The following is a 14,797-nucleotide window of genomic DNA, read 5'->3' on the forward strand; positions in this document are numbered from 1 at the left end:
TGGATTGGCGATTTCTGTCACCAAACAAATAACAGAAGGTGTATGCGCCGTCCCATCTTGTAAATAGTGTTTAGGTTAGGAGCGATGGCTTGAGGGGATGAATATTCAGTAGCCGTTCGTCTGAGAGTCCAATTCTTTATCCGAGCCCCGCAAACCTTGCCATTAAACCTGATTAAATGGATACAAGATGTCGGTGAAGACAAAACGCATGAATTAAACATGAAGATGAACAGAAAAAACCTCTACAAGTTAAAAAAAACATCCGGTCGAATCTAGAATCGTTTTAAGAGAAATACTTGTGTTTTTATTATTTATACAAAAAAAATTGAATTTCTTGCTATTTCTCTGACTCAAGAGTCCGCGACACTAACCACGGAACCACAACCCGACACCAATGAATCTCACAACCTTCCATCTTCTCTTCTTCTCAATTTATTTCACTATTTATATTTTTTTCTGGAGGTAGGTCCCAGGTTCGATTCCCAGGGGGGTTTAATAAATATAAGTGATTTTTTACTCTAATATTTATTCAATACTACACTGGACTAGTACCTGAAGTGGAGGGCTGATCACCTTTCCTTCATGTGTAAACGATCGAGATAACACTGCGTTTATATAAAGCAGTGCCCTATGCACCATAGGGGTGCGGTAAGGGTTTTATTACTTATAATGAATGGTGTATAGGGCACTGCATTGAATAAGCAAAAAATATCGTTAAAAAGACAGGTCATTGTTTCCTCAAATTGACTTATTTTAATAATAATTATGGAGTAAGGAAAGAACGGTAAAATAAAAATGAGGCGTATGTAGTTGTATATAAAAGCTGAAGAAGACCGAGGAATACTTGACATGATCAAGTTTTTCAAGTAGGAAGTGAATTCGACAGGTATATACGAGGAGATGCACGAATCCAGAAGAGGCGAATAATGTTTGGCAAATACAGAATGCAATATTTAAAAATTTGAATAATGTGGTTGTCAATCATGGGTACAGGTTTTTCAAATTGAACGTTTTACGAAATAAATAGGAATCTTACAAATCAACTTGGTCGGTACATTGTATTTAAAAAAAAGTTTGAATTTAAAAAAATACATTATTATTAGTACTACATACATATACCGTCACTGAGAATATCTGCCCACATATTTTATTCTTCAGACTAGCAATTGCTTTAGTCGTCAGGTTTGCAAGCCTGCGCGGCGCGCTGTCACAGTCTGTGCGCGCGATGTGTACTGAAGTTTTCAGACAAGATTTTGAATACTACTTTGAATCATGACTTCTACTTTGAATATATTTTTAAAAATTTAAACTTTTTATAAAATACTTAAAAAAGTCCAATTTGATTAGTAAAACATGCAATTTGAAGTGAAAAACCTCTAGGATAGTGTAAAATATATATATAACCGGTAGAATATATCACACAGTGTATAAAATGATAAATTAAACCAGCCAATGAAATGTCGCAAGCTCTGTAAATACCCAGACTATCATATTCTTCTTCATCTATTAGAAGACGATGTTGAAATATCAAACTTTGTTTTCCAACTAAACATTTATGCATTTTTATATGCAACTAAACTCTGTTTGAATTCAAATTATATGAAATATTTATAACACGACCAGAATAGCCGAGAGGTGATAATAGGACATCCAATACCTCCGACGATCTGCAGCTACAACCTACATCATTAAATAATACATTTTTCCTAGTCTGTCTTTAAACATCGAGTTACACTCATAGTCTGGAAGCTTCAAGGCAAAAGGTATCGAGATTAAAATTGTTAAAAAAAATCATTCCAAAGCTCTTCCTCTCTAAAAACGATAAAAGAAAGAAACAGTATATTTATTATTATTTATATTTTATTTATTACGTATTGGATTAAAGAATGTGAATGATTATATTATATTAGATTGAAAATCGAATGAATGTCGGCGATTTATTCTTGTAGATAGTGACTAACGAGATGACTATTTAATCGGTTATCTTGTCGATTTGGTTTGGTGTATGAATGAATGAATCTATGAATGAAAATATAAGAGTTTCTGCTTAATAAAAAGCTTCTTTACATCTTACCAATAGATGTCTCTAGTGAAGTTCTAGTGATTCAAGAACAAGGTTTCTAAATTTATTCATATATACAGAACTTCCAAGAATTTGAGTAGTGTGGTTGTCAATAATGGGTACAATTGGTGAATGTTACACGTGAGTCAAATGATCACTTAAACCAGCCTATGACGGTCGTCAGCCCCGTAAATGCCCAGACTTCCATATTCTTCATCATCTTTGATGAGATGTCAAAAAATAATATATCAATGAATTAATGGATATAGGTTATTTTAAGCTCTAATATTTTTATTTATTTATTTAATTCATTTATTTAATTTATTTAAACTTCATGTGCAGAAAAAAGTACATTGGCGGGCTTATTGCTAAAAAGCAATATCTTCCAACCATAATAATTTTAATTTTCTTACTTATGTTTAAACATTAATTTTGACACTATTTTCTTGTTTTTTTTAAAAAAAGTTTTTCCATCTATTTTCTGGTTTAAAATGATTACAGTTAGACATTTTAACATCTCAGAGATGTCAACATGTAAAAATAACTCCTAAGTTGAGTAATACAGAATTGGACAAGCTGAAAATGTTGTAAATTACAATTACATACGATAGTGAAACATATTTTTTAAATTATTTTGTATAACTGCGCATCAACTTTTTTTGCACAGTTAAAAGTTCATCATTTTGTCCATCGTTAAACATGTAAATTGCAGTATTTTGATTGTGTCCAAATATATCATCACACATTCAGAATTAGCTTCAATCAGGAGTTATTAATACCAACATTTTCATTGATATTTTATCTAAGATAAAAAAGTATTTGGACACACTCAAAACGTTGTGTAAAAAAAAACTCACCGTTGACTTTGAGAAAGATCAATTTGCTGACTCCAGTGCCGATGTTGTTTCTCGCTTCGCACAAGTAGTGGCTCTCGCTGTCTTTACTGATCCTCGTGAACACCAAGGACCCGTTGGGGTACAAGGACACGTTCGGTTCGAACAGGAACTCCTTGTACTCCCCAGGAGTATCACCTGAATAACAAAAAATACATAAATGCATTAAACAAAAATACAAGTGGTTAAAGTCTCTACGGAATACAGAATCAGAAAATGAAATATATCTGAATTGTCTTCGATGGAGTGTCAACTAGACTGCTGATTTTTTTAAGGTAGTTTCAGTCTACGCTACTAAGTTCTATATTTAGAATTGAGTAAAATAAACATAATTGATGTCGTATGTACTATTGGATGCCGGTACGGTTCAAAAAAGCCAATTTATATTTGGTTTAATTTTTAAATGACTATTGAAATAGAAGCTGGTTGTACTTTAATTTGCATAGTAATCGAAGTTCTTTTGACCAAAAGAGGTATGTGTTTTTGGATTTTTTAGTTCTTTGTACGTTACCTTAAAGTGAGTTAATTATAATTTGTATGCTTTACTGGTAGGTGCTTACTTTTGCTATGTGAGAGTGATTCTTAAATGTATATTGTTTTAGCATAAAGTTGTTTGACTATTATAAATTGTAATTTGTTTATTTCCTCTGTGAGAGTCCGTCTCGGAACTTAAAGTATTATATTCAATTCATATTTTGGGCAATTATTATAACACTATTTACTCGTACTAGTCCAATCAAGAATCCCATACTGTAGAGTACACGGACGTAAAGTGTAGTAATTTTTTACTAATACTTTTGTATTTATGATAAATAATAATACATGTAAAAAGTACTCACCGACTGCTTTCCTCCAGGTGATGGTAGGTTCAGGATGGCCGGAAGCGCCACAATGGAGAGATAGATCCTGTCCTGCAGCAGCACTGGCGTCTGTCGGCTCCACAGTCCATCTCGGAGCAACTGCGCAGAAAACAAGATATGTTGAAGAAAGTAGATTGATGATGGTCTTAGTGAAACAGGTAGAAATGTTCAAATATCTGGGTGTGGATATGTGTGGTTAAACGGATCTACCATGAGAAGTGATGGAGCAAGCAAACGAGGTTGCAATCATTTCAGAATGCAACTAAAGGGATAAATTGACAGCTGGGAATCGACATCTGAAGAGGCTAATTAATCCCTCTTAAAAACAGGCCACAAGGTTTACTCCAAGAACAAAAGATGAAGAAGAAGGAAAAAGAGAACAAGAAGATAGGGAAAGTGAAGAAGAAGAAGGAGAAAGAGAAGCAGAAGAAGAGAAAGTGAAGAAAAAGAAGGAGAAAGAGAAGCAGAAGAAAGAGAAAGTGAAGAAGAAGAAGGAGAAAGAGAAGCAGAAGAAAGTGAAAGAGAAGAAGAAGAAGGAGAAAGAGAAGCATAAGAAAGAGAAAGTGAAGAAGAAGGAGAAAGAGAAGAAAGTGAAGAAGGAAAAGAAAGAAGAGAATTTGAAGAAGGAGGAGAAACAAATGAAGTAGGAGAATCAAAATAAGGAGAAGAAGTAGAAGAAGGAGAAGAAGGAGAATATTGATAATAAGTTGCTACCGTTGACGGTGAGCGGAACCGTGAACTTCTCGGTGCCGGCCACGTTGCTCGCCACGCAGGTGTAGTTGCCGCTGTGCGCCGAGGTGATCTGCTCGATGAGCAGCCGCGTGGAGAACTCGTCGAGGCGGCTGGCCGTGGCGGGCGGCGGGCCCGGCTGCGCGCCCTGCGGCGGGCCTGTGTGCAGCGGCCGGCCGTCCTTCTCCCAGCGGAACGCCACGGGCAGGTCGCCCTCCAGGATCTGGCACGAGATGGCGGCGCGCATGCCCTCGCGCAGCAGGTTGGTCATCGCCTGGATCGGCATGATCTTCGGCGGAACTGGACAAACAAAATCATTTCAACATTTTGAGTGTGTCCAAATACTTAATAATATTTAAAATTAATGTTTTACTTAGTAAATACCACTATTTCTTAAAATCTACTGTGACACGTGTTTCGATGCATTCCGCATCATTTTCAAACACCGTATGAAAATGTTATTTAAGCTAACTTAAGAAATAATAAAAAATGAAAAATAAATCATCCGTTCCACATGTCTAAACCATCTCAACATATATTACGTTCAGACTTCCATATTGTTTCGTATAAAACGTTAGGTCTTCATCATTAGATGAGACATCTATAATATTTATATATCATTTTTAGGGTTCCAGTGTCTGATAAATAATACAGGGTCCACCAAATGACTTTTTTTTTTTGAAAATGCTATAAAAAAAAAACTACTGAATATTTTCTCAAATTTCTTTTTTTATTTATAAGTACAATCCTTCCGGTTAATAATGGAAAATAATTTCATTCAAATGGCTGCCTCGGCTGGCCATGCAGTAGCCTACACGATCGGTCCAATTTTTAAGCACATTATCGATTGTGTGCAGCTGTATTTCACCAATGGCTTCACGAATATTGTCCTTTAAAGCGTCAATTGTCTCTGGCTTGTCGGCGTAACATTTATCTTTGAGGGCACCCCACAAATAATAGTCCAACGGTGTCAAATCGCAGCTCCGAGGTGGCCAAACGACATCAGCTCTGCGGCTGATAATGCGATCTTCAAAAACAGGGCGCAAAACATCGAGTGTAGCTTTGGCTGTGTGGCACGTAGCGCCGTCCTGTTGAAACCAAATGTTGCCAATATCCTCCTCTTCAATTTTTGTGAACAAAAATCCGTTCAACATGGCCCGATAACGATCGCCATTGACTGTAACGGCCACTCCTTGCTCATTTTCAAAGAAAAATGGCCCAATTATGCCTCTGGACCAAAATCCGCACCAAACAGTGACTCGTTTTGGGTGTACCGGCTTTTCAATGTATGCGTGCGGGTTTTCTGTGCCCCAAATACGACAATTTTGCTTGTTTACATACCCGCCAAGATCAAAATGAGCTTCATCCGAAAAGATGATTTTTTTGGCAAAATCGGCATCTTCTGTAAGTCGATCGCAGGCCCACTCAGCGAAGCGAAAACGCATTGGATGGTCAGTTGGCTTCAACTCCTGAACCAATTGGACTTTGTATGGCGTCATACCAAGGTCTTTATGCAAAATTCGTCTCAATGATGTCTCCGAAATGTTCAATTGTTGAGAACGACGGTGAATTGATGTTGATGGCGCTTCACGCACACTTTCTGCCACAACATCGATATTCTCGGGTGTACGCACTGTTTTTGGCTTTTCACGCTTTGGTTTATCGATGAAGATGCCAGTTTCTTTCACTTTTTTCACAAGATAACGAACATACGGAGCTGACGGTGCTTCTCTTCTTCCAAAAACCGTACGCAATTTTCGCACACATTCTGCAACATTACCATGATTTTCAAAGTAATGTCGCAATATTTCCCAGCGTTGTTCAAGCGTATACACAACCATATTCGCTCAGCGGAAGGATAAAACTAATTATCTGTCAAATCAGACATGAGCTAAGTGTTACCATTCACGAAATAAGCACTAGTTGAAAAAAAAAACTTTAGATGGCGGACCCTATAGAATAAATAAATAATAAAAATTAAGGATGTCTGTTTATTTTCAGATCTTTGAACAGCTGAAGCCATAAATATATGTCTGAATCAAAATAGAAAAACAGTCTAGCTTACCAATAACAAGGACTTCTATATCTCTTCTGGCTGACAGTTTCTGCCGGCTGGTAGCTTGGCACGTGTACGTTCCAGCATCCTCAGCTCTCTGGGCCTGCTCCACTACCAGGGTGCCGTTAGGATACACTCGCTGTCTTCTTGTTAGCGGAAGGACTTGACCATCTGTGAGCAAGGGATAAAACAAACAAAATATTAATAATGGCGATCTGGACATATGGCCATAAGTAAATTAATTTCAAACAAAATCGTAGATTTAAAATAAACAATCATAACCATTTAACGTTAAAAACGGAAATGGATTTTAATTAATTGATGGATTGGACTTAATTGATTAATTAATTTAAAATTAACTGTAATCTAAACCTTGAAGTAAAGTATGCAAGACTCTATTAAGGTTCATATGGAGTACATACACAATATTTAAAATGCAATTTGAACCTAAGAGGCTTGCGCACTTTTCTATATACAAGAAAATGAAAACAATTTAATGAATTCACACAAAAAATATGGATACCATTTTATCTCAATTCAATTCAATGTTTTAAGTAATAAGATAGGAGTAATCTATTAAAAAACTGATTGACGAATTAAGAACGACTTCTTTGAAAGAAGCTATATATTTTAGTTTTTGGTTGTATCATATAAAGTTAATCACGCCAATCAGAGCACACATTTAGTTGCGTTATGTATGTATATTTATAGCTTCTAATATATTAATGAATTTATGCTGTGAAGGATTGAATATAAAACGTAAAAACGGAAATAAATGCCATCATAAGTATCAATCACACCTCTTAAAATAATATCTCTTTAGTGCGATGAAATGATTCCACAGCAATTAGTATTAAACATCGTAGTGAGACTGATTTTTGGAGTTAAAATCAGTCATATTTCTTCACGAACTACACTGGTTACGTTTTCCCGAAAGGATAGCATTTGAAATATATTTGCTTATGTGTAAATCAATGCATAATACAGCTCCAGAGTGTCTAAAACAGCTGTGCATTCCAGACTGATAAGCTGATAGACGTATCTCGCTTCGATCAGCTACAACTGCCATGGGCAAAGTGATCTTACCATCTCGCATCAGCGCACTAAATTAGTTGAACGTGCCTTTGCTGATATAGGGGCTATGAATTTTTCATCCATACCATTTGTAGTGGCTCAATTATTAAAAATAAAAAATAGTTTTTTGTTTGTTATAGAAGACTCTTAAATATACGTTTCAACATTTTAAACAAAGGAAAATATTAACAACATTATACTTTAAAAAATATGTGAACATATAAATTTATGTTACAATAAATCTATAAAATATACATGTTCAATGAAAGACAGTTGAATGTTAGGCAAAAAGTGATTACGTAAGCTAGCTAAATTCTAAACTTCCACCTTATTTTGTATAAAAAACGATAGATTAGTCATTTTGAGTTGGGACACCTATAATATTGATATCGCTCACTCCTTTCAACAACATCAAAAATCATCAATTTTCAGTTGTGTATGTTTTCGGAATACCCAGAAAATGTACTATATCCCAGCAAAAGCGGCATATTTTCAACTCAATATTTACCTTTTATGTATTTATTTTAAATCAAACACAGATTTTTTGAGTCTACTAAGTTGTATTTTAATAATTATATTGTGACAATTGTTTCGCCTTGTTAGGGCATTATCAAACGAATGTCGAAACATTTGTCACAATATAATTTATGTGTTTTTGTTATTAAAATACAACCCTGTAGACTCAAAAAATGTGTGTTTGATTTAAAATTAATACATAAATTAAAATGGAGTTCTACAAATTAAACGCCAAATCAATATTTACCCGCTGCAGGGCAGAAAGTCTTGTTTTTGCATTTTGAAGAAAAGGTATTGTTCATTTTTTTTTTTTAAATATACTAAATATTTTTCAAATGGAGAAAAAACATTCAGGTTTTACCTGAAAAGATGTCTTGCACAGTAAAAAGTTCAATGAGTAGCTTGATATTTATTTTTAAAACATTTCATTATTTTCTGAAACTTTAAAAACGATCTCCTGAAAAATCAAGTTTTATGATATGTGACGTTGTAGAAAGGAGAGAAACGAAATGTCATCCGTAAGGTAAATAAACCAGTGTGTGATCTGTTCAGAATAAATTATAATAAATTAAAGAATAAAAACTTTAGAATGTAGCAATAACGTAGGGTTATCAGTAAAAGGCTTCAAATATTAAATAATCTATTTTAGTATTTTAATTTAAAAAAAAAATAAGACCACTTCATGTAGAAATCGTAGAACTACCAAAGCAAATTCAAGATTTGTTAAAAAAAGTTTTTTTAACTTAAATTAAGTTGATATATCAAAATATTAAAAAAAAAACTAAAGACCATGAAGAGACAAGTTTAAATAATAGTTATATCCTACTTGAGTTATTTCGACTCAAGAGAGAAATTTATTATAAAATAATGAAATTAAACTGTTTTAAAATCACTATAAATATTTTATCATAACTTAATTATAAAGTCTACCGGTTTCGAAGCTAACCGCTTCTTTATCAAGACTGATTAATACTAAAACACTATCTACTAAACAATATTCAAAATATTTGACGGTTAGGGAAAGAAGCTTTGGTAGATCTCAAGTGGCTTTATTTTTTTGTGTTGATTGGCAGTCACAGTCAAAAGGGATCAGGGATGATGAGTGATTGGAAACATATTTAATACTTTTTTAATCAAACGTGAATTGAGATGTAAATCTTTAAAGATGTAAATCTGTAAACAATTCTTTTTTATACAAGCTGTACCCGTCTCCGCGGTGTAACGGTTAGCGTGCTTAGCTACCGTGCTCGAGGTCCCGGGTTCGATTCTTAGGGGGGGAAGGGGGTGAAAATAAGTATTAGTGATTTACTCAAATATGTATTTAATATTATGCTGGACTGGTCCCTGAAGCGCAGGAGTGATCACCTTGCCTTCGTGTAAGTAACGATAAAGATAACATTGCGTCAATATGATGCAGTGCCCTATGCACCATTGGGTGCAGATAAGGGTTAGAAGAAGAAAAAGAAGTAGCCGGCAACGCGTCGCTCTGGCCCAGTCCGGTTAAATGTAAAAGAAAGAAACAAGAAACCATGCTTTTTAATCCGTTGAGAGAATTCTCGTATTATCCATTTGTTATTTAAAGTGCAGAGAATGAGAACGAATATAACAAGGGAAGAAATATCCTTGTCTTTGAAACAGGATGCTCTATGATTAGGTAGTTATGTCCTTTGAAAGCAAAAAGTACAAAAGACGTGATTTCCTAGAATGTACCATTATAAGGTAGAGCTTTCATTGATGGCCCTATTAATTAACTTCTTTAAATTAAAGTCAATTTACATAATAGTATAGTGAAATATTTTAAAAGCACTTTTTTTTGTATTCAGTATCAATGTACTCAGCTTATTTGTACGGTTTTTTCATTAATGATTCGGCAGTTACTTTGTGGTAAAATCTATCCATTTTTAATTAATACCACTATTTACTAAGTAAATAGTGGTATTTACTAAGTAAAACATTAATTAAAATGTAAGATTTTATTGAGCCGTAAAAAACAATTAAAAATATATAGTACTACTATTACATTATACTACCGTCACGCCGAATCACTACAGGGGTAGGCAGAGGTGGTGGAACGCCACACTCTTCTGTCCTGACACATTCCTATGTCCTCACTAAACAAGCCTTTAAAAGGGTCGTAAACCCTGTAAATGCCTAGACTTCCGTATTCTTCATCTATGTTGAGAAGTCAAAAAATGTAAAACGCGCCTTCAGTTTTTTTCTCAAGATCATCTCACTCTCAGGGGTAGGCAGAGAGAATAGAACGCCACAAGGCCAATGGCGAAACAAGTGTCACAGAATTTTATTTTGTTTTTTTAACAACAATAAAAAAAATTGTAGACTCAAATCTGTGTTTAAATATATAAAATTGTAGACTTATTTAAATATATCAAAAATTGCGACATCAAAAATAAAAATAAATTGGAGTTTCAGTAGAAGTTTATTTGAATCCAATTTAAGTCGGGATAAAAACAGCCAGTAACAAGGATTCTATAAAAAAGCACTCGCCTCTCCAATTGAACATTTTCTCATTAAATTCACTTTGAAGTGGCCAATAAAGGTACACGTTCTCCGAGTACTTATGTTATGGACGTTTTGGAATCCCGATACGTTGCAGTTATGTTCCAAAGCTTATTTTTACTGCTCCAAAGCTCACAACCCCAATTTGGAAGATCAGAGAGTTAAGCTTTCGTGGCTTTTCAAAAGCGATCGACGACTTGCTTTAGAGAATTTAACGCCGTGGGAATAATAATTCTCCCAGCGCAAAATAGTATCGAAAAAATATGTGATATTTTCATATATTTTTTCGAAACTCTTTTAACGCTCAAAATAAAAATAACAGATTTTGGAGTCTAATATTGACTGGATATCTATCACCCAGGATATTATTTATTTAATTTATCTTGCAATGCAGTGCCCTATGCACCATTGAGTTGGGATAAGGGCTAGAAGAAATAATTCTTATTTAGCATGAAAATATTTAAATTAAAAATAAACAAAATTTCGATAATTCCATTAAATTTTAATGAAACAGATTCTTTCATTACTTGATTCGACAGTCATTTAGTGGTTATATGTATATCTATCTTTTTTTAATGAAATTTATACCCGGCAAACATCGCTATCTCTTTTTTTTTAATGACACGTGTTTCGAAGCAATCTGCTTTATTATCAAATACATCGTTTGATCATGTCAATATTGTCAAACACCGGTGTCAATATTGTCCGACTGTGTCAACATGTCAATATATTTTGACAATGTCAATACAAGTTTGTATTGACTTGTATTGTTTTTGTACTGTTTTTATCCCTGTCTTTTGCATGATTATAATACCTCTCTCGTGGTCATTTAATTCTTTAATGTAACTGTTTATTTATGTATATATTATTATTTTAATATAATTACAAAACAATTGTCATTAATTTCTTTGACTAGTCATTTCTACATTTGACAAATCTTGTACAACAATATTTTGAGTGTGTCCAAATACTTGTTCACAAATCTGGATTATCTCAAATTATAGTAGTTATTTTTCACATTATTTTTTGACATCTCAACATCTCGTGATTAAAATCCAGGATTTGGACCTCGCATAAAAAATCTTTTGTGATTGAATTACTATGTTTCGAAGTTAGATCATATATATATACATATATATATATATATATATATATATATATATATATATATATATATATATATATATATATATATATATATATATATATATATATATATATATATATATATATATATATATATATATATATATACATACATATATATATATATATATATATATATATATATATATATATATATATATATATATATATATATATATATATATATATATAAATATATATATTTATATATATATATTTATATAGAATTTCCAAGAATTTTAGTAGTGTGGTTGTCAATCATGGGAAGAATTGGTGAGTGTTACACGTGTGTAAAGTGATCACTTAAACGAGACTATCACGGCCGTAAGCCCCATAAATTCCATATTCTTCTTCATCTATGTTGAGATGTCAAAAAATATTATCTTATACTAGTTACGCTGTGCCTCTCAAAAAAAGAGTAGGCTCTTGTGCTTGGAGAGGGACTTACATTTAATGTTTATTGTTTACACTTATGAATGATATAACCGTTTTTTTTCTTATTATAGTATGTATATTTGTATTTACAAGATATCCGTTTATATCCTAAAAGCATTACATGGAAATGTATTGGAAGTTTGTTCACTTACCGCAGTTGTTCCAACTCAAATACGTAACATTTTCTAGACTTGTTCGAAGAGAAAACGAACAGTAGAGCTCTCTCGGAAGAGCTAAAGGGAGTAAGTAGTTGTTTGTTTTTTCGCTTCCTTGGCTTCAGATACCGCGAGAGACGCAGAGGGTTTGTTGTAACAGAAACAGTCGGTAAATATTATACTATTCACCATCTGTTTGTTACAATCGCGTCACTAAGCATGTTACATTCCAAACAACTGTTGCGGGAAAAAGAAAAAGCGAATAACAAAACATAGGCAAACCTCGTTTTGCGACGGCTCGATTTACGCCGATTCACAACTAAGCCGATTGGTGCCAGCCGTGGGGTTCTCTTATCAAGAATAGGGTATCACAAGTCGAGAGGAATATCTAATTTAACATACTCAACCTATAAAGGATGTAAGACTCGTTTTATGTTTATAATTGCCGATTTAATCAATATTTTCGTTCATCATTTTCTTTTGAAAAATTCGCCTTCGTAAAAACATTGTTTTCGTAAGTTGGTAACGAATGACATGAATCCACACTACTACTTTTACAACTCTATAAAGCAGATACATAAAAGGATACGCCCCATAACACACCTGATGATATATACAGTAATTTTAACAAAAAAACTTAAATTCCAATAATAATTTAATAAATAATATATTATTTCAAAAATTTTCACCTTTGCTTTCCATTTTTCCTTTATTTTCAAACTCCACCCACTTGACTAACCCCCCACCCCCTAACTTACCCCTCTCCTTATTTATGGAGTAGATAATTATTTATTATGTTTTAGTTTCTATTTATAGCTGAAGATTGAAGCATAGCTTCCGAAACTAGTCGTCAAATAATAAACTCAAGTGGTAAAAAAACAAGTGTTTTACTTTTACAATGATTAAAGATCATTTTTCTTTCCAAATATTACAAAAAAAGGTGTGATATATTTTATGTTACGTATAATATTTTTCATGGTTTGTAATATTTCGTGTAATTTATAATTAAAAATAAATTAAAATAACATTAAAAAAAAGGAGAGACATGTTTCCGCCCGGGATCGAACCGGGGGCCTTGTGCGTGTGAAGCACACGTGATAACCGCTACACTACGGAAACAACTGGCAGCATTGAGAATTTTATCGTATAAAACTAGTGCAGGGTCCATTCTATTTTCGAATATCAAGATTGCAACTCCAATACTGATAAGTCGTTAGATAAGAGAAAGTAGTTTGTTCATTGAATTATTTTAGAACTATTACTGAGCAGGTAAAAAATATATATTTTATATTTATATATGTAAAGGGTCCGCCAAATAACTTTTTTTTTTTGAAAATGCTATAAAAAAAAAACTTCGTAGCTTCGGCTGTGTGGCACGTAGCGCCGTCCTGTTGAAACCAAATGTTGCCAATATCCTCCTCTTCAATTTTTGTGAACAAAAATCCGTTCAACATGGCCCGATAACGATCGCCATTGACTGTAACGGCCACTCCTTGCTCATTTTCAAAGAAAAATGGCCCAATTATGCCTCTGGACCAAAATCCGCACCAAACAGTGACTCGTTTTGGGTGTACCGGCTTTTCAATGTATGCGTGCGGGTTTTCTGTGCCCCAAATACGACAATTTTGCTTGTTTACATACCCGCCAAGATCAAAATGAGCTTCATCCGAAAAGATGATTTTTTTGGCAAAATCGGCATCTTCTGTAAGTCGATCGCAGGCCCACTCAGCGAAGCGAAAACGCATTGGATGGTCAGTTGGCTTCAACTCCTGAACCAATTGGACTTTGTATGGCGTCATACCAAGGTCTTTATGCAAAATTCGTCTCAATGATGTCTCCGAAATGTTCAATTGTTGAGAACGACGGTGAATTGATGTTGATGGCGCTTCACGCACACTTTCTGCCACAACATCGATATTCTCGGGTGTACGCACTGTTTTTGGCTTTTCACGCTTTGGTTTATCGATGAGGATGCCAGTTTCTTTCACTTTTTTCACAAGATAACGAACATACGGAGCTGACGGTGCTTCTCTTCTTCCAAAAACCGTACGCAATTTTCGCACACATTCTGCAACATTACCATGATTTTCAAAGTAATGTCGCAATATTTCCCAGCGTTGTTCAAGCGTATACACAACCATATTCGCTCAGCGGAAGGATAAAACTAATTATCTGTCAAATCAGACATGAGCTAAGTGTTACCATTAACGAAATAAGCACTAGTTGAAAAAAAAAACTTTAGATGGCGGACCCTATATATATATATATATATGTATATATATATATATATATATATATATATATATATATATATATATATATATATATATATATATATATATATATATATATAT

At 33.7% G+C, this 14,797-nt stretch overlaps 1 protein-coding gene and 1 non-coding gene across 2 annotated transcripts in view; both read right to left on the reverse strand.

Moving 5' to 3' along the window:
• The window catches only part of LOC148300499 (cell adhesion molecule Dscam1-like), a 43,301-nt gene extending 35,605 nt beyond the window's left edge, over nt 1-7,696 (reverse strand). Inside the window, exons 1-5 of the mRNA XM_088274682.1 lie at nt 7,687-7,696; nt 6,610-6,771; nt 4,530-4,844; nt 3,795-3,914; nt 2,920-3,093 (exon numbers count right to left, since the gene is read on the reverse strand). Of these exons, the coding sequence (XP_088130808.1) occupies nt 2,920-3,093; nt 3,795-3,914; nt 4,530-4,844; nt 6,610-6,771; nt 7,687-7,696 (781 nt within the window). The remainder of the gene's footprint in view (nt 1-2,919; nt 3,094-3,794; nt 3,915-4,529; nt 4,845-6,609; nt 6,772-7,686) is intronic.
• Nucleotides 7,697-13,489: 5,793 nt separating this feature from the next.
• Nucleotides 13,490-13,562, reverse strand: TRNAV-CAC (transfer RNA valine (anticodon CAC)). Its single transcript has one exon. It is a non-coding gene; the product is annotated as a tRNA-Val (tRNA).
• Between the last annotated feature and the right edge of the window lie 1,235 nt (nt 13,563-14,797).

The sequence above is a fragment of the Brachycentrus maculatus genome, unplaced genomic scaffold, assembly GCF_059751285.1.
Source record: "Brachycentrus maculatus isolate JH-2025_06_01 unplaced genomic scaffold, ASM5975128v1 h1tg000706l, whole genome shotgun sequence".
Taxonomy (NCBI): Eukaryota; Metazoa; Arthropoda; class Insecta; order Trichoptera; family Brachycentridae; genus Brachycentrus; species Brachycentrus maculatus.